General features: G+C 47.0%; 1 protein-coding gene across 3 annotated transcripts in view; it reads left to right on the plus strand.

Moving 5' to 3' along the window:
* Window positions 1-24799, plus strand: part of znrf3 (zinc and ring finger 3) — a 76079-nt gene that overhangs the window by 16635 nt on the left and 34645 nt on the right. For all 3 annotated transcript variants that reach the window (XM_083979155.1, XM_083979156.1, XM_083979157.1), the window contains exon 2: window positions 21548-21670. In XM_083979155.1, the coding sequence (XP_083835281.1) occupies window positions 21548-21670 (123 nt within the window). The remainder of the gene's footprint in view (window positions 1-21547; window positions 21671-24799) is intronic.

Genomic DNA, 24799 nt, shown 5'->3' on the forward strand with positions numbered 1-24799 from the left:
TAACAACAAAAATGGATAATAAGATAGCCTCCAGTAGTATTTGGCCCGTTCTGCTGCTGTTTGTTGTTATCCACCATATTTAATAAAAACTGTGGTAAATATCAAATCTTTGTAGAGTCACTTCGAAATCTATTCCAGTCACATCCTGAGGGGAAGCACTTGAGGATTTTAAGTGTTGACTGATCAATGCTTTTATAGGCACATGACAATGATTTAGCCTGAGTGCATTTAACTTTAGTTTTGCCTCTATTGCAGAGTTTGGAGCTTTTTTTTTTATTATTCGGCACAGATGTTGGAAATTGACAAAGAAGTAAAGAGATTATGAGCAGTGACAGAAGAGCTTTGATTCCTGACTGAAGGCCACTGTTCGGTGCACACGCCACTTCTTTCATGTCTCACGCTCGCACAGCTGAAGGCAACTGGGAGAGGAGGAGCAGCAGAGGAGGAGGAGCCGCCGCCGTCATGGCCGCCCCGAGAGGTTTCATCATCCTTCATGCGGCTCTTAATACAGCGCCACACCACTGGGCCAAGACAAACGTGAGGTAAACACGCTACTCAGTGGACTGCGTGACTCACGCTGTAGTACGCTCGCAGCACGCCCCCGGGGGACTCTAATGGCCGGGGCGAGCTGTGGTCTTTTCATGTTGTTTTGAATTATTAACGAAACAAGGAGAAGCTGTAAACGGTCCAAGGGTGGGAAGATGGGGGCTTCCACACGCGATGCATGAAGAGCAGGAGCTCTCCCAGACCCTTCACATGCCCTCCAAGTTTATCCCGATCGCCCCTCTTGAAGATTCACAGAGCCTCTTTGATCTGTATGCTGTCCTCCCAGCTGGGAGGCCAGGGGATGCAGTGAGCAGCCCCCTTTTTGGTCTCACATTTCAAGTCGCACATTCTTTCCTTAAGGACCCAGAGGTCCGGACCCCTCGGTTGCTGTGGAATTTCATATGCAAAAATAGGCCAGACCTCTCCAAGACTGTTTGAATATGCGCCCGTCCCCGATCTATAGCATTCGTCATCCTCGGATCCGCAGAATTTAGGTATTCATCTTCGAGGTGTCACCATGAGTCATATGTTAATTTTGGCTGATGCTGCGACAGGCAGACCTTCCCTGACCCTTCGCCTTCCTCTGCTCCTTTTTTAAATAAAATATTTTTCATCATGCTGATTATGCTTCTTAAAAGGGTCTGTATTTGCCTACGAGAGAGACAAAGTCTGGCCACACAAACGCCTCGCTGTTCAATACAAACGCGCTGGTGGAGGCACCAAGTAACAGCCCCTGCAGACTGGGTTTTAAAAATAAATCACATAATCACACTGCAGTATAAATCAGCTCAAAGCCCAATATGAAGCTCTAAAAAGAGATAGTGAAATCTGCTACATTGCACGACTCATATTTATTACCATACTATTTGCCAAATCTGCAAATTCCTGCACACACAATATTTGGCTTTGCAGTAGTAGTAGAGCTGTAGTTGACATCCCGTCTCAATTACTGTAACTTTGCATCTTTTTCCCAGCTTTTTTTTTTTTGTCTCCAGAGGCAGCGTTTACCACGGCTATCCCTTTTTCTTTCTTTTTTTTCTCACAGAAGGGCTTGCAACCTGCAATCCTCTTAGATGTGAAGCCAAATGCCCCAGAGGTTACAGCCAGCTAAGTGGTTCCTTGTTTCTAATAAAAAACAAATCAAATAACATGGATCCCTAGGGGTTTATAACACTAGAGTCATGAACTCTTGGGCAGATAAATCTTTTCCAAATATCCCCATACAAAGGCATGGATGTGGGAGGAACTTGTTGGCTTTTGATTGTATAATTTATAAGCTACAACGTGGCGAAGAGAGCGGAGTGGAGTCGAGCAGAGCAGGGGAGGGGAGGGGAGAGGGGGGAAAGTCTCTGACCACTCAGCGATGGAACAACCCTCTCGACTGTGAAATGACCTGATCTTCAGAAGTTGGCCATTACCTTTTCAACGCCGATGGCAGGAAGTGCTTGTGTGTGAAGCGGGGGTTTGATGTTTAACTCCTTCAGGGGGGGCAGCTATCCCCAGGGTCTGCTGCCTCTGCTGCTTGTGGTTATTCCCAAACCCCGCAACACCACAACTCCCCTTTTCCATGTCTCTCTTCTCCCACCCCCTCCCCACCACCGGCCCCGGCAGCTCCTACCTTTTGGCAGCATGACCGAGCGAGAACGGGAGGAACAATACCGCGTTTGTGCGGCGCTCTGCACTCGGCCTGCTGATAAACAAATGTTCGGAGGAATTCTGGTGGCTGGCCTTGCCCCTGGGCCCGGGCTGATCCCACAGTGACTTCATAAACACTCCTCTGGGGTGATCAAAAGAACAAATCACCCCTTTTATAGGGAGCTATATGGTAATGGAATTATTTCCACACCAATTAAAGTTTACTTTTCTCTCCCCCCACGCCCCTCATGATGAGGACTATTTGTTTTTGCTCCTGCAGCAGAAAGAGAAAAGTTCTGTTGCCCCCGTAGGAACAAACATGCATTTTCGTAGAGGTGTGGGCTTTTTTCAACAGAGGTGGAGCGACAAAGCCAATCAGTACGTTTACATGCAGAGCTTAATCGAGCTATGCTCAAAATTCTGTCCTTGTTTCAATTTACATGCAACTGAGAAAATCGAATAACTGACGGGGTCCGCCCCCTCATACGGCATACGGCCGTTGTTGGTTAAGGTGCTTGACGTATGTGCATGCCCTTCCTCCTATGTAACTTGGGAGGAGAGGTTTTGCCATTTCACGTGTTGTTTTTAATTTCTAAGTTTTCTCGGAGACAACTTGTGAAGTCCTGGAAATTAAAACCAAAGTGAACTTGGAGAATGTGAAGTGTATCTATCCCCTCCCACAGAGGAATGTATGAAATCCACAGACCCTGTCCTCAGGCGGTGGTGTGGGCTGATGGGGCTGGAGATGAGGGGGATTGAATGGCCCGGGTGACATGGATCCACACCCAGACCTTGGGTCCATGTGGCCCTGAGGTGACTAGTAAAAGGATACACACACACACGCAAGATTACCTCTGGATATTATGGTCTTTTAAAGGAATAGAGGGATTCAGAGTTAAAGGGCCAGTTCACATAAATTACAAAACACCACATGAACTCATCTTGATTGTTTGAATTTGACCCTATCCTCCCAGACGCTGAGTAAATCTGGTTGTTTTACCAACTCTTGTCTGGACCCATCACATTTTTTCTCCGACCCCAACCTCACCTGCTGCTTACACCAGCACCTGCCGCTGCTGCGCGTCCATCTTTTTTTTCCACCAGGCCTCAACTTGGCCCAGCACCTTTCTGCCTTTTATCTCCACCCACAGCCATTGAAGCAACCTCAACGCCACCCCTCACCCCACCCCTCCCTCCCTAACCTTTTTTCTCTCTTGTCTCTTTACCGCGCGCCTGCACAATAGCCTCGCTCGGCAGAGCTCCAAGAGCAGTGTTTGTCCGATCACCGCTGCAGCCCCACCCCCCCTTTTTATTGGTGTGTTTTCAAGGGACAGTGAGTGTGTAGGTTTGTGCATGTGTGTGTACACTTTTCAAACAGCCAGAAGGAGGTGTTGCAAAAAAAAAAAAGCTTCCTGAGCTGGATATCTGCTCTACAGTTGCAAAAGTGGGAGGAATAATGTGGGAGCATCCAAGATTGTGGAAGTATGAGCCTGCATAGACGGTGTTAGATGACATGCAGTTGGAGCACACCCAAGTCTTTGATGGGAAATAAACTCCTCTGGTTGGATCATCAGTGCAAAAGATGAGTAACTGTGTTGAAAAGTATCTGGACTTTCGATTAAACACAAGCTTTGTACATGAAGGGGAAAAAAAGGAAAGAATTAAGTCAACTACAACTCCCAAGGTGCATTTCACTCATCCATCGGATCAAGCTTAAAAATCTGTCATGTGCTCCACAAGTGGTGAAAGACTTTTAATCAAAAAACAGGTCACTGCAGCTTTATCAATCAACTACGGATGAACTCGGCATCTACAGTTTTGTGTATCGTGCCCAACGGCAGGAATGAGGTGTTGTGAAACTGTGCAGCAGCTCTGATTCATGCCTGCCGACTACCTTTATCTCCATAGCAACAGTGGCTGAAGCTCACGGGCGGGTTGGTATTTTTTTTTTTTTTTTAGAGTCGCCTGCTGTACCAAGCGTGATGGGGAAATATTTTTCAGTATTCTCAGGTTGTGGTGATGAAAACAAAACAAAAAAAACTTGCTTTTGTTGAGGAACAGTGGGAATTTTTGGGGGGATTCACGGTGGGGGAGGAAAAAAATACAGATGGAGCTGGCGGTACGTCCTTCTTTTCTCCCCCCCACCTCCCAACTCTGTGATGATTCAGAGACGAAAGGGTTTGGGATATGTTGAGAGTCTGCTTGCTGTCTCTCATTTACCCCTTCATCACCCCCCACACCCCCCCCCCCGAACACATACACACCTCTTCTCAAGCCCCTAAGCCCCTCTATACCCCCTGAGCCCAGCTGCTCTACAAGAGTAGGGCCTTTCCATTCCCTTTTGTCCACGCCACTGACCTCCGAGCGCACTGGGAGCGCACCTCTGCGGGGCCTGGCCCATAGCCGGACGCTTGATGTGGACATTGTTGGAGCAGCGGGTCCCCCTCACCCGGGCAACCAGGCCCCTTTGAGCCTTTACCCCTCACTGTTTGCCCAGCCACTCTTTCCTTTCCTCTTCTTCGGCCCACTCTTCTTCTTCTTCTTCTTCTTCTTCTTCTTTTTTTATTTTTCTCCCCCGCCTGCCTTGCCGTGGGACTGGAAGAAAGCTTGAGGGGGGGACAGCATGGTGTTTTGTGCTTGCTGCTTGGTTGTGCTGCTGGTGGCCGGGCTTCCTATGGCGCACCAAAGCGGATGTGCCACTTTGACAGCCCCCTTTTGTGGACGATCGAATCTGAAGGTAGCTAAAAAAAATAATATCTAAAAAGCTCGGCATCTGAGCTGGCGAGAGCTGTTAGAGATTTCTTCAAAGGCTGAATCACGGCGTTGTCGGTGTTGAGCAATTACTTTTTTTTCTTATCAGTTTTGAGAATCTAACTGATAGGATGTCCCTCCCCCTTTCCTTTGATCTGCAGGGTGTGAGCATATTTGAGAGAGCTCACATGTTTTTTTGAGGGGGTATGGGTACTTTACATTCATTGGAGGTCACGCTTATACAAAGCAGCAGAATTTGCAAAAGGCTTAAAAAAAAGAGGAAGAAGAAGAAGGCCTCTGGAATCTTGTTTTATTTATGCCAAAAAATGCCTGGCCACAATTAACCAACCACAACCACTCTGAATGTCAATTTAGGTCATTTTCTACCCTCACAAAAGCCCCGGACTTGGAGCCCATGAAGCAGAAAAAAGCTGATGTAATGGGTTTAAGAAAATCTCCAAGGGGAGTCAAACCTCACCCACACCCCCCACCCCAACTACCTCCCACCCTCCCTCCCTCTGTGTCCGAAAATCCCACCCCCTTATTCACCCTTCAACTCTTCCTCTGAAGTGGTCACCACCCAAATATGGTCACTTTGAACTCCCTCCCTCCCTCCTGAGGTACAGCAGGTTAGAAAACTTTTGAAACAGCAGGAAGAGTTTGTGACGGTGACCAAAAAGACGAAGAGAGAGAGAGAAAAGGTTTATGATTCACTGATTTAGTGTTTGGGGTGGGGGAAGGGGAAGAGGAGGAGGAGGAGGAGATGAAGGCAAAGGGACGAGGGAGAAAAAGAAAGAAAGAAGGAGGGGAGGGGAGCTGGTGGAGGAGCAGGGGTGGGGGGGGGGGGGGGGGGGGGGGGGGTTAAAGAAAAGAAATCCCAGCCTTGGCACACACACACACAGACTCTCTGTGCAGTGCAAAGCACAAAAGGAACCTGTAACGCCTCCAGATTCCTTCTAGTCGAGTATCAAAGACATGCTTTGCTTTAGAACAAGAGACTAGTGGGTAAGATAGGACTGAGTGAGCCAGTGAACCCAGCACTGGCTCGGTTGGGTGCTGCGAGTTAATCTCTCAGATAGGATTTTTCCCCCTCCTCCTCCTCCTTCTTCTACTTCTACTCCTTCTTCTTCTCCTCCACCTCCACCTCCTCCCCCTCTGTGGGGATATCGGTATTACTGCGTAGCTCTGAATGCAGGGACTTGTCTAACCTTATCACTGGTCAAGAATAAGCACAGAGGAGAGTCTCCCCCACCCAAAAAAAAACACATGCAGAGATGACTGCTGCTTTCAAGTGCAGAGGTGGGATAAACCTGCCCACTGGTCCGGCTCGATGCCTTCGGTGAAGCTCGTGTCTCGGACCTCCCACTGCTTTAAACCTTAAAGGCATCTAAACCGACAGAAAGTCATATATCGCTCTATGCCGACGATGTTCACGTTTTTATTTAAAGACCACAAACGAGACGACTGGCCCCCCGTTGTCTTTGCACAAGGCAGCAACTTAATGATCTTAATCAGTTTAACCTAGTTATAGTCAATCTAATTAAACATTTAGTTGTTTTTTAGATGCTTGTTATCGAGTTTAAACAAACAGAACAACACTCACAACCGCCCCCCACCCCTGACAGTCAAACTGCAAACCCAACAGAAAACAGAATAAATGCATAAATAAATGAATAATCTAAGAATCTCTATGTATTGTCGGGATTGAAACGGCAATAATAGACAGAAAAAGTGTCAAAACTTAGTCAACAATGTTCAATAAATATGATGAATAAATAAGATAAATTAGATGAAATTTTAGTGTTGTTGCTCGTCAGTCTGCTACTCGACCAATCATTTCTAAAATGTTGTTGCACCTGAAGTAGAACTTGACTTGATATTAGAGAGTTTGAAAGAACCTGTTCACATAATATTTGAAGATGTACACAAACAATAAAGATGCAGTAATTCTTCTTATGTGTAATAACGTAATGTTTTGTGACTTATTTGCTGTCAGATGTGCAGCTTTGTCTCGCTTGGCCGTACAAAGACTGGCCGACAAACCGAGCCCATGTCTGTGTATCAGGTGGACTCTGATAAACCAACCTGCACGCTCACCCTGTATGTGCATCGTGTCAGTGTGTGAGGCTTTGCATGTATCTTATGCTTCAAGAGAAAGCAATCGGTGGGCTTGGAAAGCCTCCAAATAGCTTCCGGCGTTCCTGTTCTTGCAGGTCCAAGGTCGTCCCCTTAAGGAATATTAGTAGGAAGCCGATTCGTGACTTCCCTGTCTTCCTCATCTACCCAATCGCCGATTCCACCCCCCGATCCACGTTTCTCCATCGCATAATTCCTGGAAGTGGCCCTGGCTTTGTTAATTCACATTGTCATTTCCTCTGGAATATCATTAGCTCCTCAGAGGGATCCCTGAGCTCGCAGAATCGAGCCCCCACCACCACCACCACACCGCCCTGCAGGTCGTCATGAAAGGTGATCGTGCAGCCATTCACAGAAACAAGAGAGTGAGCGAGGAGGAGGAGGGGGGGGCAAGGCAAGGCAAGGGAAGGCAGGAGCGAGCCAAGAAAAGTCTTGGAAAGTGTCAGAGGATGATTCTCGGTCCGTGCGCCAGTTTTCACAAGGAAAATCAATCTGTCAAATTCCCAAGTCGCCACTTCATTCCTCCGTGTTTGCTTTTAAAGGTCGGTGCGTTTGAGACAGAATCATGAGGTTAATTGCTGGTGACGCTAAACGCATTCCACATGTGGTTTAATGGTGCACCCGCTCCTCATCGCCCCCCCCCCCCCCCCCCCCCACTCCCTCCCTCCCCCGAGAGTGCGGCGGGCCTTAGCCTCCTGACCCGGAAGTGATGTAGGTGAGCACTTCCCCCGGTGTAGCTGGAGCCTCAGTAAGTGTTTCCTTAAGAAAACAAGTCAGAGGCGGTCGAAATCTGAAACCAGTGCTAATGCTGGCTGCCTCTCCACCTTACCTCCCTCCTTCCCTCCTTCCCTAAACCCTGTGGCCAAGGGGGAGAAAGCAAGCAAGCAGAGGTAAGGAGGGGAGAGGAGAGGAGAGGAGAGGAGAGGGGGGGAGGGCAGCCCTTACAGTACGATAGCCCACCCGTCTGTGCACACATTCATTTAAAGTGTGTGAACATGTGCATGTACTGTAAGTCCTGTTCACATTCCTCTCAACTCTCTCTCTCCAGTCCTCAGCAAACACAGTGTGCAGCCTGAGCCAGTGCTCTCTGGTTAGTTCGCCCCGTCCAGTCTGCAGCCAAGCGCCCGCCCGCCCGACAGACACCAGCAGCAGCATGCAGGGCCAGGACGGCTTGTTTGTGCAGTTGTTGTGTGTGTGTGTGGAAGGTCATTCGCTATGTTGAAGTGTATGTGTGTGGACAAAATGAACGTGACCTTTTGCAGAAAGCCCTCCGTCTGTCTCTGTCTCTGAGGAGCGGCGAGATCACAACACTCATCTCCTACTGGAACCGTCCACACTTATATCACAGCTATATAGCACGGCAGGCGGGCGGGCAGGGCGAGCGCTCTCATCTGCCAGAGCTGCCGTGTGCACGTTTGGCACGAGCGGCATCTGAAATGTTTGCCCCATTCCCTTTTGATCTAATATCTCAAAGCATCTGGGTTTACAGCCCATGTCGCTCTCTCTCTCTCACCTTGGACGCGTTTGATCTTTCGCAACACATAAAAGAAACTATTCACCTCACATTCACTTGTCTTTTTTATTGTATTGTATTGTGACACTTTTACCTGTGGCGTTGTGTAGCAGTAAATGGTGTGTTGAGTTGTTTGAAACTAATAAAAATATGAATAGATAAGATAAGATATTCCTTTATTCGTCCCACGATGGGGAAATCCACAGTATCACAGAATAGCAGACATCGGTGGCAGCGAGAATAAAAAAGCTTTGTTGTGTACAGTCCTGTCATGAGTTTTGACAACATTTGGTATTGGTTTTTCAGGAAAAAATCAACGCGCTAAACTTGAATCTTGTGGAAATTAGCTGCTTTTTTTGTCTTATCTCATAATAACCTGAATATTTTGAGGCTTTTAGACATTTTGAAGAAGTCTGTGAGATGACTTAAAGAAACATTTCTTCCCAACAGCTCGTGTGAAAAATACACACTGTTTTCTGGACAGCTGTTTTCTGAATCTCACTGAGTGAAAACTCAGGTTTCATATGAAACACACTGTGGGACAGTCTGAAGGAAAACACAACACACTGACTGGCACCGCTGGTCTCTCTCTTCCTCCTACTCACCCCATCACCCCGGTGAATGAATGTTGGGTGGGTGGGTGTGCGTGGACACGGTGGCCTCCATGTTGTCCACTCCAGAGGGCAAGGAGGGTGGGAGCAAGGGTGGGGGGGTAGATGAGGGGAGAGGGAGGCCGAGGGGGCGATATGCTCTAATCCCATTCCAGCGGGTCCAGCAGCAGCAGCAGCAGCAACAGCGGCGGCGGCAGCAGCAGCAGCAGCTTGCGCCGCATTCCACAACTGCGGGGGCTTTTGATGCAGGGAGGGGGGTGGGTGGGGGGAGGAGGAGGGCGAGCAGCATTCCTCCATGGCCGGGGCCCATCAAAGACGCCGCGCAACATCAAAGGCCACTCAGAGCCTAGGTGTTGATGACTGCAATCCTCCCCTCGGTCCACTTTTAGCAACCTCAACCCCTCGGCACTCCGACACTCGGCACACATGCAGAGCGAGCTGCCTGCGCCAGGTATGTGCGCCCTCCAACCTCCCCCTCCCTCATCCTCCCCCATCCTCACCCCCCCCTCAGGATCACCACGCAGCCGATCTTCAGCTGCATTAATCATAGCTCATTAAGTAGTGACATTGACTTTTTGTTTTATGTCGAGGCGCAGGCAGGCGGGGGGGGGATGCCACCGATACTTTGGGCGGCGCTGGCACAAACACTCGTGGCGTGGTGGTGGTGTTGACCGACCGCAAGGAAAAGTTGCTGTTTGATAAATATGTCTGGGGCGATTATGATAAATGGCAGGTTTCAGGTTTCGGCTTCTGAAACATTTCATCTCCTCGGTTTTCTGACTCGTTCATGAACAGATGAGAAGCTCGGCGTTTTGTCGTCGTTGTGTTTTGTGTTGAGTTAAGTTTGAATCCTGTCGTGGTAGAAACAACACGTGTAACTCGCTGCTGTTCTGCTCTGTGTGGAGTTGGAGTTGTTTTATTAATGAGCTACGTCCCCCCTCCCCTTTTTGTTTGTTACAAGCCGAGCTCATTAATTCACAGTGGCACCTTGATGACAAATAATTAATGCGTGTTGTTCACCTACTTTGCTAATTGTCCTCGTAAGGACGGCGGCCTCCTGTGCACCGGCACAATATGTTCACCCGGCCGCCGCTGCCACTTTCTCTCTGCGTGATCTCTTTCGGGGGGCAGTTGTTTCCACTGCCCCCACCACCACCTACCCCCCTCGTGCTCCATCCCATCTCTTTCCAAAATGGTGGCACCCAGCCCAATGTTGACCCCTGAACTTTGTCGGCCTGTCCTTTGTTCGAGTCACTCCGGGGTTTTAAAGACTGAAGAGCTGAAAGTGACACCAGAGAGACTTTTGAGTGTGGGTACACACACAAACACACTCACATGCACTCACACACTCACACACACGCCATTGACGGTTTCGGGATGCACTTGCAGAGAGTTAATAGAGTCACAAGCTCGGCGTCCTGCTCAGTGTTAAAGCTGTCAACCCCGGAGCCTTGTGCTACATATCAGGACATTTACATGATATTAGGTGTCTTCTGCCAGCGTCCTCCCCGCTCGCACTGAAACCATGACACTTGTTTGCTTTGCCCGTTGCTATGAAGATGGCGTGGAAGCGATTTTCAGGGGGAGGCGGGAGGAGGGTTAAGGAGGGGGGTTAGTAACAGAGTGGAGATGACTGTACGGATGCTGCACCCTTTCATTTGATTGTTTTAATCACAGAAATGGCAGCATGTTTACCTGCACTATTTTTTTTAAATAAAGAGGCATTTTTAATTGGATTACTTAAGCAATATGTGATGTTGCTTTTATGCAACAGTTTCAACAATTCCATCTAAGCATGGATAAATGTTTAAAACTCAATAAATGTGAAAAAGACACTTTAGTCATTCTGTCTTGCAAAGCAGACTGGAGTAGATCATGAGGATCCTTTGCACACCGATAGACTGAAGCAGAAATCATTATGAATCAAATAGTTTTGAATCGAAAATCGATTTTGAATCGAATCGTAGCCCCAAAAAATCTGAATCGAATCTAATCGTGAGATAGTAAAAGATTCCCACCCCTAATAAATGTCCATCATTATATTTATTATTATTATCATCATTATTATTCATACACTCTTCCTTTATTCCTTCGCCGCCAAAATGAAAAAGAATAAAGAATATAAAAAAATGGACGCCAGGGCTAGCTCGGCTAATTGTTCCTTCGGTCCCAGTGGGGGGAGACAAAAGGGAGGAAGTCTTCATTATTCGAGAGGAGAAGCAGAGGGATCCCTTTACGGCGATAGTGTTACAGGAGGAGGAGTGTCGGCCCCACCTGTAGGCCGTCCCAGCTGCTCCGCTGTAACCGGATCCAGCTCCCTCTCTCCTCAAGGCTACCAGCCCCGCTTTGAAGTTATTTCTAGTGCTGGGAAAGAGGGGCAGAGCGCGACCGAGAGGGGGCAAAAGAGTGACCGAGGGAGTGAAAGGGGAGGTGTGTGTGTGTGTGTGTGTGTGTGTAGTGCATCCGTTTAGGTTTGTGAGTATATTTGTGCATGCTATACATAGAAGAGTGCAATTCAAAACTCGTACTTGCTCCTTTCTTGCGCTCGTTTCCGCCTGACATTGAACCCTCCTCCTCCTCCTCCGTGTGCGGATCAGAAAACTCACAGGCGATTCATACTGTACTGCACTCTATAGTGGTGTTGTGGTGGAAATTACTCGACATATAATGCATCGACCTCACAATGAGTCCTGGAGATATATTATTTATCACACCCACTCGATTGGCGGTTATTCACAGTGCGGCAAATCCCTTGAATGGCTTCGTTTCCAAAGCCAGAGTGTTGAATCTTTCTCTTTCTATAGGAATAAGAGAATATTTTATTTCCCCACATTTCTCGTGTAAGTACATGTTCGTTCAATATTTGGGCATTGGCTTTTGTGAGAAGACACTTAACAACTCACATTTGTTTTGACAAAATGAAAGTCTGACCGCACTCGTCAGGTCTTAAGACAGTCGGGCAGTAACCCAAGCCAAGGGCACCGACTGTAAATCCTCCCGGTGTGTTTCCCAATCCACACCACGGAGCTTAACCTCACACAACCTGGACTCAAACGACTCCCCTGTCCTTGGCTGTTTCAACTGAGGAGGAGGGAAGAGAAGGGAAGAGGGGGAGTCATCTTTTGGATTAAAGCTGAGCGTCAGACCTCTGATTTCCTTCCTGTGTCCCTTTCTTTCTTTTTTTTTTAAACGTGATGTGTGATGACGTCTCCTCGGGCCTCTTGTCTGTGGGGAAGGTGTGATAATGATATGGAGGAGATGTGGGGATGGGGATGAAAGCTGGATGAGGCGTCCCGCAGGAACAGATGGCGACGAGACTTTGGGAAAATGTGACCTTTTCACCTTTGACTGTCAATCAGTCAGGATCTACCACACAACCTCTTAGTAAACTATGCACTTGCATCACAACAGCAAACATCATGAACATGGAGGGCGTTTGTGTGTCTGTGCAGCTTTGTTATGATGACATCACTGTGTATGAAAGGAGTCGACCTTGATTTTTTTTTCTCGTATCACACTTTTACACCACCACCTCCTCATCTGGTCGACCGCTGCAGGTGGACGGAGGTCATTCGTGCACATTTGCAGATGGAGCGGTTAAAGGACAATTCCGGGCAAATTCAACTCGGGGCTTTTTTTTTTCTTAACATATTAGGTCTAAGAGAAGGAATCTGAAGATTTACAGTTTAATTGCTCCTGTTTTGCGGTAGTTGTGTCTGTCCCCGCATCGCCACGGCAGCGATGAATGGGAGCAGATGGAAGTTCCGTTGCTTAAGCTGTTTACATCCCTCAAAGCCGACAGCGTCAGGTGGCTACTCAAACATGCACCGAGAAGTTTATTTACTTCAAGCAAGTCAAGAGTTGATATTCCTGACATGTTTATGACACAAACGGGAGCTTCCAACACACCGAGCGCGTCAACTTGGGTCTTGCATGAGACTCTGCGAGACTCTGAATTAGATCTAGTTTTACAAACATGTCGGCTTGCTTGAAGTAAATAAACTTCTCGGTGCATGTTTGAGGAGCCATCTGACACTGTCTGTGGGGGGGAAATAATTGCGGTTTTGAGGGATGTGAACAGCCTAAGCAGCGGAACGTCCATCCGCTCCCATTCATCGCTGCCGTGGCGTACGGGGAGAGACACAACTACCGCAAAACAAGAGCAATTAAACTGAAATTCCTTCTTTTAGACCTAAAATGTTAGGAAAATACAGCCCCGAGTTGAATTTGCCCGGAATTGTCCTTTAAGAAGAAGCAGCAGCAGCAGCAGCAGCAGTAGTAGTAGGACTGTAATTGGTTAAAAGTGAGCTCCCATATCTGGGTGAAGGTGGAGGTGGACGGGGTGGGGGGGGGGGCTGGCTGCGTCCTGACCGCGCCACAGTTTGTTGTGAGGGGCGGGCTGCAGCCGAGGAGCCAGTGCTGACATGTTGTTGACATTTTGCTAGCTTGTGTGTTTTGGCCGACGGTTTTATGCTTGTTTGCTGGATGTTGCATAACGGAGCATCCACGTCGGGCTCTGGTTTGCATAAACTGCTTTTCTGTAATTTTTACAGGCGGCATTTTCTTTTTCTTTTTCTTTCTTTCTTTCTTTTCAGTTCAGTCGTCTCACTGTGGTTTCATTGTTTTGGTGAAATCTCTGCTGCTGCTAATGACATTTAGTTTTTTGCTGAAGTGGTTTTGGGCATCGCTTTCACTATCTACCGCTAAAAAATGTTCTTCTGCAACCACAGTTTGACTTGTGTGTTTGTTTCACTTCACTCTATGAGGAAATATCCAACAGGTTCTTGCTTCTTGTTATATCAGATTTTATCACCTTTATAAAATAGAACAGTTGACAGGTTGTTTGGTCGGACACGAGAGGCTCCGGGAGTCTGCGGTTGACTGTCTTCTTTTATTAGTTTACAGACTAAACAATTGAAAGATTAACCATAAATTAAAAATAATCGCTGGTTGCAGCCGATGCAAGTCAGCGCAGGAATGAACTGAGGAATGACTTGAACTGTGGTGATGTTCAAGTCACAGTGTTCCTGCATGCACCTATATGAAAATACTTAAGGTCTCCATGTGACAGTTGAGCATCAGTCGAGTCATTAGACACATTATCTCTGTGGGCGAAGTCGTGCTGATTGAAACCCAACAAATAAGTTGGCTGTTAATTGCATGTGTCATTAATAGCCAGTGTGTGTGTTTGTGTGTAGGTGTGTGTTTTTTTAATACATGCACTGGCAGACGGTGTGAACGTCTGCAGGTGCACAGAGTGTCAAGGTTGTGGAGCTGTTTGGTGTGTGTGTGAGAGTGTGTGTGTGTGTGTGAGTGAGTGTGTGTGTGTCTCTCTGACAGACACCACAGCTCTCTATAATCAGACGCAGCCACCGAGCCGCCTCCATCCCCACACGTAGGGATGTCACGATTATAAATGTTCTTGGTACGATTATTGTCAGAGATATAATCACAGTGTTACAATAATCACAATTATTATGCATTAATTAATTTCACAACACTATGAATGTGTAAAATGATCAAATATAGTCCAAATATAATAACACAAATCATTGTTTACACAAAATATTTCCAGTTTCTATTAATATAGGACCAATTATTAATCTCCCAGGGGAAGTGTTTGAAATATTCAGGTCATAAATTGTCATCTATACCAAATGTTTACGTTTATTTTAATCTTTTTTTCTTTTTCCCCACCAATACAATGTTACGTATGTTAAATGGACCAGTATCTGTGAATTTACCTTTATTTTGGCGCACATCTGCCGATATGGTTCCAACATTATCTTTTTTGGAAAGTAACGGTATGTAGGAATCTTTACGATTAATTAATTGCGGCGTTAAATACCACGATTAATTGTGAAAACAAGTAATCGTGACATCCCTAGGCCACACGCCCTCAACACAACCGCTGCCCGCCGCCTCTTGTTGGCCAGACTGAGACCAATGTGCGGTGTGTTATTCCAGGAAGTTGACAATGCCCCCACCTCCTCCTCCTCCTCCTCCTCCTCTTCCTCACCACCACCGCTGCTGCAAAGGAGGTTGAAGCACAGTACCAGGGAGGAGGAGGAGGAGGAGGAGGAAGAGGAGGAGGGGTTGGTGGAGGGGCACCGGAGGAGGTCGAGGGGTCGGGGCTGAATTAAAGGCCCCGGGGGTAGTAGGTGGTGGTGGTGGTGGGCGGGATGCTGCTTCTTCTTCTCTGGGGTGAATGAGTTCAGGGTGAGCGAGCGATGTGAGAGATGCCACGGAGTTACCCCTCGGTCACCCATGATGTGTTTCAGACTACAGACGACCCTAACACACACACTCACACTCATACTCACACACACAGAACGAGATACGTAAACACATGCACGGCGCTGGGGGGAAGCAGATGGGTGCGAGGACTGGCACCGTGCCCGGGTTTTTCTTCTTCTTCTTCTTCTTCTTCTTCTTCTTCTTCTTCTTCTTCTTCTTCTTCTTCTTCTTCTTCTTCTTCTTCTTCTTCTTCTTCTTCTTCTTCTTCTTCTTCTTCTTCTTCTTCTTCTTCTTCTTCTTCTTCTTCTTCTTCTTCTTCTTCTTCTTCTTCTTCTTCTTCTTCTTCTTCTTCTTCTTCTCTGGATTTTTGTGTGCATGTGAAATAGGTGCCAGCTCTTCTTCTTCCAAAATTCATAAAAGGGGAAAAGCAAAAGCAGCGAACAACGGATCCGTCCGGTTAATCATTGAGCCAGCGCCACAAAGAGCAGCTTGTAAAAAAAAAAAAAAAAAAATTGTCTCTGGCTTGGCACTTGCCTCAGACAACAAGGCAGCTTTGACTGTGTTACGACAGGAACTTGTCCTCGCCGTGACCTAAATGCCACCGCAAATCGTGTACTGTATACCAGCTCCGGTTCTGGGTGAAGAGCTGCTTGCTTGAGATTTCTAACATGATTTTTCATGTTTCAAGGATGAACATGCATGACTAAAGCTGCATCCCGGGTGGATTTAGCGCAGCTCAGGGATCTTTTTCTCCCTTTCTCGTCTTCGACTTTGGCCTTTTGATGTTGTTCAGAGCTCCTGGTGCGTGTTGCAGCCAGAGCGTCTTGTTTTAATGCGCAGAACATTAAGCAGTCGTGTTTCAGCAAGTGCATAGCTTTTTTTTTTTTTTTAAATAACGACGCAGCAACTCAGCAGCTTTTCCCTCTGAGCATCACTCACAAGTTCTGGCGCTGAGAGCAAGAGAGGAGAGGAGAGCGGCAGCAGACTCTTATTTTGAAATTTCTGCTTTGTCACAAAGAAAGCTTTTTTCTCTCTTTAACCCGTGGGGATGTTTCATGTGAGATGTTATAAAGATTTCAAAAGGCGTTAAGAGGAAAAAAAGTTAGTAAAGAGCGAATGAACTTGCTGATTATGGCTTTTTTTTTTTTACTACTTTTATAATGCTGAAGTGCAAGTGAGGACAGAAAGTGTGAAACATACATACACATACACAGCTGTGCAGGGAGAAAGACTCTTTCATGCAAGGGCGATATAGCATGATGAGGAGCAGGGAGGGTGACTGTTTTTGGGAGGATGAGGAGGAGGAGAGGGTGGGGGGGGCGAGAGGTTGGCTGTAACCAGGGCCACCAATAATTTAGAGAGAGAGAGAGAGAGGGGAAGAGGGGGTGCGGCGAGGGGAGGAGGGGCAGAAGAAGTGGTTGTTGTATGATCAAAGGCTCAGCGAATTGTGTCACAGACAGACGGAGAAGAATGGCGTTGGATGGTGTGACTTGCATTTTGATTTCCTTTGAGAGCCGGGGGTTGGAATGGGAGGGAGGGGGGAGGATCAGGGGGAGGTAGTGGTGGGAGTTTTTAGAAGTAGGCCCCTGTTTTGATCCCATTATCAACTGTTATCAGGTCACTTGTTAGCGGAGGAGAATGGGAGCGGAGTGGAGTGGATGGGTCGTTTGGAAAACTTCTAATTTCTAGTTTTATGTTGTGTGGCTTTTTGCGTTTTTTTTTAGAAAAATATGTAAAGATTTGTTTGTACCACAGGAAAAAAAACACATTATATTATATTATTTGATGGTTAATAATGATTAAAAAAAAAAATCTCAATGGTGTGAGTCGGTCTCCTCGTTGTAACGGGATATCATCCGCAAATCAAACGGCGTCCCATGTGAGCAGCCACTTCCTCTACAGGTGGCTCTGCATGCAGGCAGGCAGGCAGGCAGGGAGCGGTGGGGGGGATTTGGGGGGTGGGGTTGGTTAGTGGGGGGGTGTGTCCAGCTTGAGTGACAGGTGGAGTTCAAATCCCCGCCAGGATTTCATTGAGAGTGTGGCCTGTGTAACGGGATATTCATGTGAAAGGCTGCCTCCCCTAGGGGCAAGGCAGGCAGGCAGGCAGGGGCAGAACAAGAGCCCTCGCCCCCTTGTGGCACTTTGGGGTGGGATGGGGGGGTCCGGGTGCCCTTCACCCACAAAAAAACCTCCCCGAGTGGAGCAGAAAGTGGGGCGAGCGGGTGTTGTGTGTTGTGTGTTGTGTGTTGTGTTTTCCAGTGGGCTGAGCTTGTGTGATTTGGGGCCTGGTGGGGAAAGCGGGCAGCGCTGGGACAGAGAGACGGAGACACTCTCTGTCGTTCTGTGTGTGTTTGTGTGTGAAGGCACGTTTGCATATGTGCTCATTACTATTTTCTGTGTGTGGGTGTGTGTGTGTGTGTGTGTGTGTGTGTGTGCACCCAGTGGCTGTGACCCACTTCACCAGATCACCCTCTCTCTCTCTCTCTTCCTCTCTTCCATACCAAAGCTCCTTTTCCTTTCTGCTCCCCCGTTCCCCAACATCCATCAACGCCTACGTCAACATCTGACAAAAAGGAAGAAAAAAAAAGAAAAGAAAAAAAATCCCTGCGGTGGAGATAATGGTGCAATTGCCAGCCTCTAAAATAACAACATGGTCCATAACAACAACACTGCCCCATTTGGAGTGCAAGAGCCCCCGCACAATGGCCCAGTGTTTCAGAACCCGGGGCGCAGGCGGGGCTCGATCCCCTGCTGCCGTCCGGGCTGGTGGACGGAGCAGCGGAGAGGGGTCACAGCCGCACAGCGCTCCACTTCCTGGTCCTCCTTTCTTTCTTTTTTTTTTACAGACTCAGACATCAGTCTTTAGATTAGGGGTGTGCCAAAAAATCTATTCACATAAGAATCGCAATTCTCATTTAATACGATTCAGAATCAATATAAAATGTCCCAAAAATGAAACAAATCTGCCGGCTGTCAACCTCCATTTCCTTAGAATTTAAAAGGCAGCATGTTTAACTCCGCTATTTTTTTTTGTCATTTTTAGTTTTGTTACTTAAGCAATATGTGATATTGCTTTTATGCAACAGTTTCAACAATTCCATCTAAGCATGGATAAATGTTTAAAACTCAATAAATGTGAAAAAGACACTTTAGTCATTCTGTCTTGCAAAGCAGACTGGAGGAGATCATGAGGATCCTTTGCATGCCGATAGACTGAAGCAGAAATCATTAGGAATCAAATCGTTTTGAATCGAAAATCGATTTTGAATCGAATAGTAGCCCCAAAAATCAGAATCAAATCGAATCTTTCTGCCTCCTCCTCCCCCTTCAGCAGCATCTCACAGTGGTTACCTCAGTTGACTGGGATGTGCTGGTATGCACCGGAGAGTTGTTGCAGTTTATAGAGCGACAAATACGTAGGGGAGGGAGGGGCAGGTCGGGATATGCAGGTTCAATGGAAACCTGTGACTGGGTTATCCTTCTTTTTTCTTTGTGTCTCGCTCCCCTTCAATTTTCAGCGTCGTCCTCCTCCAAAGGCTGAGGGAGGGAGGGAGAGCGCGCTCTGAAATTATCATACCAAATGTGTATGTAATGTATACCTGCGCTTACCTCCCTGTTCCTGTTGGCCTCGGGCTAATATCTGTCTTCCAAACAGTCAGGCAGCCGCCGCAGCGCAGCATCGCTCTGCTCTGCTCTGCTCTGCTCTGCTCTGCTCTGCTCTGCTCCCGTATGTTTACAAGAGAGAGAAAAAAGCAGCTTTAAGAAAATCTGTGAAACGCAGGCGGGCGGACAGGAGAACGAGGCGAAGAAGGTGTTTGGAGTCGGAGGTTCAGCCTTGTTTCGCCGTCTCCTTGCGAAAATGATCCATTTTGTTTCCAAGGCCGAGAGTTGTGATTTGAAAATCTGAGCTTAATCTCTCTGGGTTTTGTCATGGTCACATGTGTTTGTGTTTGTGTGGGAGGCCTGAGGATGAGGATTCAAGGATGAAGCTCCTTTCTCTCTAAAGGTGCAATTCAGGATCTACAAGAAAATGTATGTGACACATGAATGCCTGTGTGTGTGTATGTGTGTGTTTATTGTTCCCTTAAAGGCGTATATGATTCGTCCTTTCCACTATTCACACTGATGCCAGTCTCATCATCAGATTTCACCTCCGAGAGCGGCACACGTTGTCCGCATTCCTCCCCATACTCCACATGATTTGCATTTTAACCCTCTTTACTCCAAAGTCCAAAAAAAAAAGAAGCCCTCAGGTCAGGGGCTTGACCTCTCGGCCTTGTGGCACTGAAGTGTCTCAGGCGCCTTCTGCATCTCGCTGCTGCACGACTAACCTGCTCCCAACGTGATGAAGTGGGGGGGTTCAAAGGCCAGGGGGGGGGGTCGCCGCCAGGGAGAACCGGTATCTCAGGTCATCAGCATCATCAGCAGCAGCAGCAGTGAGTGGCCCGAGGAGGGGGGTGGAGGGGCGGCTGGAGTGGCCGAGGGCTCGGCGCCACAGTTCTGGTTGATTGGGGTGTTGTGGTCATTGGGTTAATAGGATAAGTGGCCTGCAGGTCAGTTTGGCCCAGTTCTAATGCTAATACAGGAGCTTGTCTTTGCACTGTTGCCAGGGTGGCGGCTGGATCCAGGATTTTCGAGGGTTACAGTTTTAATCCAGCCTTGTTTGAGCGAGTCATTATTTTATGCTGCTGGTGAGTCGCTGAGAGCTGCACTCGTCCTTTACCTTTTTTGCTTTTGCTGTTTTTTTTCCACGTCTTTTATTGCGCTTGTTATCTATTAAAGGTCTCATTTTGTATAAAGTGGGATTTTCATGTCTTTTTTTCTGTTTATAAAACAAGTCTAGGTTCTTTATTAATACTGTAAAAGTATCAAAGCCTTACTCCTCAGAGAAATAGACAGTCTGCACTCGGAGCCTTGAAATGAGCCGTCAGGACTTCTGTAACTCTGTGATGTCACAAGCCCTGACACCCACCACCCATCATCCAACCGGATTTGGCAGGATTTGGCTTCTCTTGGGGGGCGTTTGACCTGAAACCTGCTTTATCTTGTTCAGAAAAGAGACTCTGAGCCTCCTGTCTTCTGATTGGCTGTCTGACCAGTTGTTATTTTATCTATATATGGATCTACGCTTTAAATTAAAGGCAGGTGAAGTGTGAAAACATGGGACCTCTGACTTCCTGCCTGACTCCGACTCTGCTGTGTAGTGAATGCTAGCACATACAAAACATAGATTATTAGATAAGAGGCTCTTGATGTCGAAATGTGTTTTTTACACCCATCTATTCTCCAGACTTCTTCGCCATCTCCCCAGATAACTGGAGTTAAAGCGACGGAAGTGCTTTGAGATAAATGTTTTTGTTAGTTTGTAAGTAAGGAAGCTGCTACGTCTTTTCTTTTTTTTTTTCTTTCTGGGAGCCCAGCGAGTGAGTCACTGTTTGTGATGTCTGCCGTCCTGTCGCTTTAATCTTCCCTTAAAGACGTCGTCGTCTTGCCTCTGGGTGTGCAGAGCCGTTTTGGCACGGACAACTGGGCCAATTTAGTAGCCTGAAGTGTAATGAGAGGACAACTCAAGATGGTCTGATAGACTCTAATCTGTGTGTGAGTGTGTGTGTGGGTTTGCACTGGTGCGAAACGTCAGCATCCACTTTAATTTTTTGATTTACGAGGTGAACATGAGACGTATTCTTCTTCTGCTGTGTGTGCAAACACGACATTAATCAAATCGGAGCAGTAAGAATAAAAGCTACATTTAATGCAAGTTGAAATCTGCCTCCTCTGCAGATCTGTTTAGATAATGCAAGATTTTTTTTTTTTTTGCAACACGCAGCAAATACTCCACAGAAGTCTAATGCTCTTAAGCTCTTAGGTTTCATTAAGGGAAATAGGTGACAAGTGGATTATAAATTGTCGTACCCCCGCTCCAACTACACCCCCTAAAGATTGGAGGTGGTATCCAGAGGAGATTAGTTCAGTTGTAAATTAGTGGTTTAGAGCAAATCATCACATGTGAAGCACTTTGAGTTTTACACATGACAATATTTCCCCTGGAGATGAATAATAAACCCAAACGTTGCTTTGATATTAACGCTTCTTCTCACCTCTTGTCTTTTTTTTCCAGATGCATCCTCTGGGACTATGTAATAATAACGATGAGGAGGACCTGTACGAGTACGGCTGGGTCGGAGTGGTGAAGCTGGAGCAACCAGAGCTGGACCCGAGTTGTCTGACCGTGCTGGGAAAGGTAAAGAACGTCACTGGTCATTTCTATTTGTTTTACTCTGCTCATGCATCGCACACGAGTTAATCTTCAGAAAACTAATACACCCGAGCCGTGTGGAGATTAAACAACGGCTTAAAGAGGTCAGCGCACAAACATGCACCACACTCTTAAGACGACGACACTTATCAATCAGCACCGTTGCAGGTGAGCTGAGGTGAGCAGAGCAAAGTCAAGCTCATCTGCAGCATCTGAATCCATGTGTGTGGTATTGGATCTCCCAGTTATTGCATACTGTAATGGAAGATTTGTCTGAATATTCAAGCTAAAGAAAATCTATTTAATCTATTTTACAGCTGCTATTTACAGCTAATTGTCACATGAACACGCTGAAATCATCATCATCATGACTGGATCAGTGTTTTCCTGTAAATCTTGAGGCTACAGATGGAAATAGACAACAACACTATCAGGTGTATTGAATGTTGGGACTGGAAGACAGATATTTTTGGCTGCATGTGTGACGAGCAGCAATGTGCAACACGGTGGTGATGGTGTGTGTGTTTGCGTTTGTGTGTGTGTGTGTGTACACAGACGTTAAGGAAGAAATTCTTCCCCCTTTTTACTTAATTAAAACCCTTTAAAGAATTTATCTTTGATCTTTTGTCGTCCCAGAGACAATTCACGGAAGGATGATTTTATTTTATTTTGTTCCTCACTTCCCCATTGCTGGGAGAATAAGGGTGAACTGAATCCCTCCCTTGTATCTCAACCCCTCCCTCCCCTCCCTCCCCCCTTCCCTCCCTCCTCCCCCTCCCAGGCCCCTCTGGAGTCTCCGAGTGGTATTTTATCATGCTTTAATTAAGTGTTCCTCTTAATGGAATGTACCAACATTCCCCGGAGGATGAAGGAAGGGGGAGCGAGGGGTTGGGTTGTTGGGAAAGGAGGAGGAGGAGGAGGGGGGAGTGTTGGCGGCAGTAGTCGGTAGTGGCTATAGTCTCATTTATCCTGTGCATGTGTGGTGACAGAAAGAGAGCAGCCATTCATAATTTAAGGAGCCCTTGTACTGTATAGACATGCTAATGCTGCACTTTCTTTGGCGGCGGCGGCGGCTGCAGCGGCGGCAGTGGCGGCGGTTGCTGGCCGCTGCCTGGCTGATGCATGAGGCCTGAAGTCCAGCGCTCGCAAACTTCTCTACTACTACTACTACTATTACTACTGCAGCCAAGAATATACCACAGTCATGGTTGGCTTCACTCATTAGTCGGTGGTCTCTACTGATAGTGATGTTGATGATAGTGAAAGTATAATTCATGCGACCACGTACAACTAATGTAATGGTCATGGAAACATTCTAGGACAGAGTGGATGTACATGGTCTTTAATGGTAGATAATGAATGTTTAAAGGTCCCGTGTGTTGGATAAAGTGAGATGTTCATGTTTTCTTTGATTATAGATCAGGTCCAGGTTCTGTATTGATGCAGTGAACGTATCAAAGCTTCAGCTGACAGAGAAATGCACACAGCCTGTGTTTAGGAACTGAGCCTTAAAAAACGAGCCGTCAGGACTTCCTGTGACTTTGTGATGTCACAATAACTCTCAACCATGCCTCAAATCTATCCCACTGTCTTATCTTGAAGGATTTGGTTTCTATTAATGTTTTACTTATTACATCTGCTACATTTTCATTCAGTTGCTTGGAAGCACTCAGCCAATCGGAGGAGACACTCAGAGCCTCCTCTTTTCTGATTGGCGGACACTGACCTGTTGCTACTAGAGCTCCAGCAAAGAGAAAACTACACTATGGTGTTTTTTTTGTCACATTAATCTACAAAAATATCCTCTAATGCAGTGGTTGAAGGGGGTCCCCAACTTTTTCTTGAAATTTTACAATTTTTTTTCCAGAAATATTACATTTTTTTCCAGAAATTTCTATAAAATATTTTCATAAATTCACGCCATTGGCCCTAATTCGAACGTAAAAAAGTAACATTATTCAGTCTCAGAACAAATATTTGTGTATTTCTGGTGTTTTGTTTTGCAAAATGTTGTCTAGTGGGGGGGTCCATGGCCTCATTTGTGTCAGTTTAGGGGTCCTTGATGTAAAAAAGTTTGAGAACCACCACTCTAGTGGATCGACACTTCAAATAAAACACTGGCTCAGTCACATATTTATGAAGTAAGGGACGCAGTCTGACCCATGAACCTGTCAGCTGTTCAACATCGGCACAAGCCTTTGATAAACAGCTGATATGTGGCAGCATTCAAATCCATAATGGTGCAGATCAATGTTTCTTGGCCTCCAGGAACCTACACTTTTCACTCTAATGAGTCGTCCATTTTTTTTTTAAAGACACGATCTGGTGTTGGTGTTTTGCTGGGGGGGGGACACTGTACTGTAGTTTGCGGGCGACAGGATCCTTGTCCTGTGACCTTTTGGCCTCCAGCCAGCCTCCCTAACCTCTAAACCACTCTTGTTTCCTCTGTGTTTATTCAGCCGGGACTATAATTAGAGGAGGGAAAGCCCATTGTTGCATCTTGACAGACCCCTCGCCCCGGGGCCCGATCACAGCTGGGTGCTTTGTGTTGGCACTGCCGCCTTTTTTTTTTTTTTTTTTTTGTGTGTTGCCAGGCCAGACAGTGCAGTGTTTACCCCCTGCCAGTCCTGCTTACTCTGCCCAGCCAGCCAGGTCACCGCCGTGCCCAGCCCTGGTCCGGATACTATGCCCACTCTTACACACACTCACTCACTCACTGCCTGGTCTGGTCTGGCCTCATGCTCGCCCCCCAACCGCCACCACCGCCACCGCCACCGCCGCCCCTCTCCCTCCTTACCCGACTGGCCCCTGACTGAACCCAAGAGCCCACTCCACTTTGCTGCCACTTTGCCACCAACAGTGTTGAGGTCTTGTCTGGTCAATTTAGATTCCATTCAATTACTGAATCCCAGCAAACGCACAAAATTGGAGGAGGAGAAGACGACGACGAAGAAGAAGAGGAAGAGGAGGAGGAGGAGGAGGAGGAGGGGGAGAAAAAAGCTGTTTACTCTAATCCATGTCTAAATATAAAGTGTCTGGGAACACAAGGCCCCCCAGCTGTGCTTATAGGAGCTGGTCAACACGTAGCAATGGGCATTCCTCGCTCTATTTAGA

The sequence above is a fragment of the Trachurus trachurus genome (assembly GCF_905171665.1).
Source record: "Trachurus trachurus genome assembly, chromosome: 9".
NCBI lineage: Eukaryota > Metazoa > Chordata > Actinopteri > Carangiformes > Carangidae > Trachurus > Trachurus trachurus.